Here is a 4,152-nt window from a genome sequence, read left to right on the forward strand (position 1 = left end):
ATATAGAGGGGCCATGGTACAAAAAGGCATGCAATTATGAAAATTGAAGGACTAATCCAAAACTAAGGATTTCTAATCAATTTCTTATGATGTCCTTTTAATGTCCATATTCCCCCTAATGAAACAACTTAACAAAGCTTAATAGCTAAGCTTATAATTGCATTTTCGCAAGGTGGCAAAAACATTAGGTGATGAAGATGCTTTTGCAGAACAATTTAAGGCAAATCATTCACTTTTTGGCCAATTATGGCTAGGGAAGGAAAAGCACCTAGTGCTTTAGCCAAGGAAAAACATGCCTGTATAAGGGTGACATTATCCGTGATAAGGGGGGAGGTGAGTTGATGCAGGGACTAGGGATATATTGTGGCATATTCTCTTGGGATTAGAGTTGTTTGTAGCTAATAGTACAATTAGGTTGTGCTTTGGTCAACATTCTTTTATGTATCACAACACCTTTTGTAGTATCAAATACAAGTTGGAGGGGCTAACCTAGTTAAAAAACAAGAGTAAATATCGCTCCTATGCTTACTCATCCTCACCAAAAAGAGAACTTGCATGATTAATGTTTGCAAGTTTTACCCGAGATTTTCTAGCTTTTATTGTCGTAAACTAGCTCCAAATTCCCAAATCTAAATGTTTTTGGGTTTAGCAATGTGCTTGGTTTTAACACTTCTTGGGAAATGTTGATCGTCCACTTCACCAAAACATTTTGAAGCCCATCCATAGTTTATCATACCATTAAAACCTATTGTAGCCTTATAAAGAAGACTACTAGGCAACTTAATATGATAAGATAGCAACCATCTTCAAACCTTTCTAGTGTTGAAAGTAGCATTATCTTATTGATCATTTACTTGTAACAATTCAAAACTTTTTAAGACTAGTAGCATTATCTCATCCATAATTTACTTGTGAATCATTGTCCGTGTCTTTGACTATTGTAAGATCCAAAAGCCAACTTGAAAGGTATTACCTTGAAAACCATATTTACTGCACAAAGCAACTTAGAAGGACTGTATAGAAAAGACTGCTATTATTCTTAGAGCTTTGGCTTCCATTACAAACTCAGAGTATGCAATTGCAAATGCTAGGTACTATATGAGTTTTGTGTTCATACATATGTATGTTCATGCATTTCACAGCAAGATCATCCTACCCGAGGCATTGTGTCTGGCAGGGCTCTAGGACATTGTGTTGTCTTTGCCTTGAAAATGTGAACATTCAGGTGAAGAGGTGTGGCTGTAATTAGCTCAAACACCACAATGTCTTCTGCATCCAAAGAATGTGCATGTGCAAATCCTGGCCAGCCAGCACTAAGAAAAGGTGCATGGCTGCTGCGGGGTTTGCCTGACCACCTGCAATGCCACTCTCTTCCATGGGGATCTTTCAATGTGGCAGACACATCTTTGAATGGCAATTTTTTTGAGAATTCTCTTGGAAAACGCTGCAGATAAGAGAAAGGATTATCAGAAGGGACTCCAAACACTTATATTTAAGCATAATCCAGATTAAATCCATCGATACATACCATTTTCTGCAGCAATCCAGGTGTCATTCTCATTCTCACCACAGGATATTGGCTTTTGAAGGCATTGGCCATCTGGACTACATTATGTTTTTCTCCTGAAACAGGTGCAGCATGTTGCTGCGTGCCCCTACTGCATATTGGGAGTTATGGCTAGCAGACTCTTAAGTGATGATTATGGAAATTTGGCAAACTAGTATAAAGGATTTGAGCTAGTGATTGGTGAATGTGATAGTACCTTAATGAAATTAGTGCTGAAGAATTGAGCTCCTTTTTAATCAGCTCTTGTTTGTGCCCTGTGTAGTCATTGCATGACACAGGGGCGGGTGCTGGCAGCAGCAACTGTTTCTCAGTGCCTCGATTCACATGAGCAGTGCCTTGAGCTTGCAAGCCTATGTCTGGTTGTGCATCTGCAGCCAGCATTATGATGCTTGAAGCCTCACCAGCATGGTTTAAGTGAACAGAAGAATGAACATTTGGCTATTGTTGCAATCACAAGAAGTTTTAGACAAATTGCCACTACAATTCCTACCTTGTGAATTACAAGACATCATGAGCTTCTGCAAGGGAAGGACTAGATATCTAGCTAGGTGAGGTTGGCAGGGGGCTTCTGCAGCAGCCCCCTGCCTCCAACTGCACTTAGCTAGGTATGTGGTGCCTCTGGAGCACAAATTCATGATGTTGAATACTATAGGGAAGAACAAGGCTAAAAAGCCCCCTTTCTCAAACCGGAAAATGTCAAAACTTCCTGTGAATTAGATCAATACCTTCCCAAAAGTTGTTCGAGTTTTGCAACTCAATGTAGATGTCTGCAGGGATATGTGCGGCAGGTCGTGAATTTGAGGGGAAGCAGTGCATACCCTTTTCCTTACTGTCCTTGGCATCAAATATACGCACTTTGAAGAAGTTTCTTCCAAGATAAGAGAATATCAGCATGTCACCTAGTTGCAGGTCATGGTCATGTACAAAATGTGCCCACCCTGGGCTTGCCAGCAGCATCAATTTCTGACTGATCTCGAATTCTGCATGCCATATTTCACCACTGGGCCCTTCCAAAGCTGCTTCCCCCACGCATTTGCTCAGGTGTAAGTCAGTGAAGTGGCGTGGAATCATCTGGCACCAAAACAACACCATGATGTGAAAGACAGTCATTTTTTACAGCCGCTACTTCTTGGATGAATTCATGATCTATTTGTGTGCACTGTTGTGTCAGATTTCTTTATCAGATATTGAATGGGCAATAATGATTCATGATCTATTTGTTGCATTATACTGAATGGATAGTCTATTCATCACATTGATGTAAAAGGCAGTTTTTGTTGTATCAGATATTGAACAGATTGCCTGCTTATCACTGTGATGTTATGAACAGTTTTGTTCTATCAGATACTGAATGCATTACCTGTTTCCCTATTCAGGACTTTGATGTTAAAGACAGTTTTGGTTGTATCAAATACTGAACAGATTGCCTGTTCATCACTTTGATGTAATTTGACAGTTTTGTTGTATCAGATTGCCTGCTCATCACTTGGATGTAAAAGACAGTTTTCATAGCTACTTCTTGGATAAATTGAAGACCTATGATCTGTGTGCATTATTGTACCAGATATTGATTAGATTGCCTGTTCATCACTTTGATGAAGCTGGGTGTGATTCTCGGGCGTGCGATGGCTCCTCCATGGAGCAAAAAGCAGGCATGGGTGCATTTCAAGCATGCTACATGCTTCAGGTCGACGAAGGAGCCTGTGCTTGTCGCCATGATCAGTCGAACTGGACTTGACTGCAATATTGAAACGTCAAATCTCCTTCTGAAAGCAAATTCCTCTCTCCAGTTTTATATTTCCTGATCACATGCAGCCATATAAGAAGACCATGATCAATGCAACTTCATTGAACTTCTCAGATCAACCTCTTCCAGCACAGTATAAACTGACCTGGAGCATAAGCCCAAACACCGAATACACTACCTAATCTTTGCATGAGTTCAGTAAGATCATGATTAAGGAAAACTCCATTGCGATCTTAGATCAGCCTCTTCAATATGACCATATTACTGATGACAGTACTCAATCTGTGCATGAGCCATAATTAAGGAAAACTCCATTGAAATTCTGAGATCAGCCTCTTCCAGCACAGTATAATCTAGTCTGAGCATAGGACCAAATACTAACCACAGCACTTGACCTGTGCATGAGTGCAGCAATGCATGATTATCTCCTCATATCAGCTTCTTGTGATGAAATCGACGTCCTTGCGGCTGGCAGATGAGACATTTCGGTACCACAGAAAGGCCTTTCATGTATGCGACTGATGATGTAGAACGCAGGCTTGTTGCTGGTATCACAGTCCTGTCAGGAGTTGCACATGCAAATCTGATGTGAACAGAAACTCTTCATGCAATGTCTGAAGTGTAGCTTGTCCGAAATAAATGTTAAATAATTTAGGTTAAATAATTTACTGTTTATAATTCAATAAATGTTAAGCGATTCAATACTTTTAAATGAATAAATGTTTAATGGTTTGATATTTTTAATTGTCTAAACCACATATATAGATATGTTATGATTTAATGTTAATAATTCAATAAATGTTAAGCGATTCAATACTTTTAAATGAATAAAGGTTTA

The 4,152-nt window shown here is 39.4% G+C and overlaps 1 protein-coding gene across 6 annotated transcripts; it reads right to left on the bottom strand.

The window, feature by feature from the left end:
• Positions 1 to 1,022: 1,022 nt before the first annotated feature.
• LOC148017215 (putative B3 domain-containing protein Os03g0621600) lies at positions 1,023 to 3,912 on the bottom strand. 6 transcript variants are annotated; one of them, XM_087662818.1, is made up of 7 exons: positions 3,710 to 3,912; positions 3,460 to 3,596; positions 3,129 to 3,368; positions 2,293 to 2,638; positions 1,764 to 1,935; positions 1,529 to 1,658; positions 1,023 to 1,444 (listed from the first exon to the last, which is right to left on the bottom strand). In XM_087662818.1, exons 3-7 carry the CDS (start codon positions 3,282 to 3,284, stop codon positions 1,148 to 1,150), a joined length of 1,101 nt encoding a protein of 366 aa, XP_087518944.1. In that variant the 5' UTR covers positions 3,285 to 3,368; positions 3,460 to 3,596; positions 3,710 to 3,912; the 3' UTR covers positions 1,023 to 1,147. The 6 variants fall into 6 exon arrangements, with proteins under 6 accessions (XP_087518944.1, XP_087518945.1, XP_087518943.1 ...); XM_087662819.1 differs by having other exon boundaries at positions 3,129 to 3,305; positions 3,493 to 3,596; positions 3,697 to 3,912; XM_087662817.1 differs by having other exon boundaries at positions 3,493 to 3,596; positions 3,697 to 3,912.
• Between the last annotated feature and the right edge of the window lie 240 nt (positions 3,913 to 4,152).

Source organism: Lygodium microphyllum, chromosome 22 (assembly GCF_053477565.2).
Source record: "Lygodium microphyllum isolate KBCC chromosome 22, Lygodium_microphyllum_v1.1.10, whole genome shotgun sequence".
NCBI classification, from domain to species: Eukaryota; Viridiplantae; Streptophyta; class Polypodiopsida; order Schizaeales; family Lygodiaceae; genus Lygodium; species Lygodium microphyllum.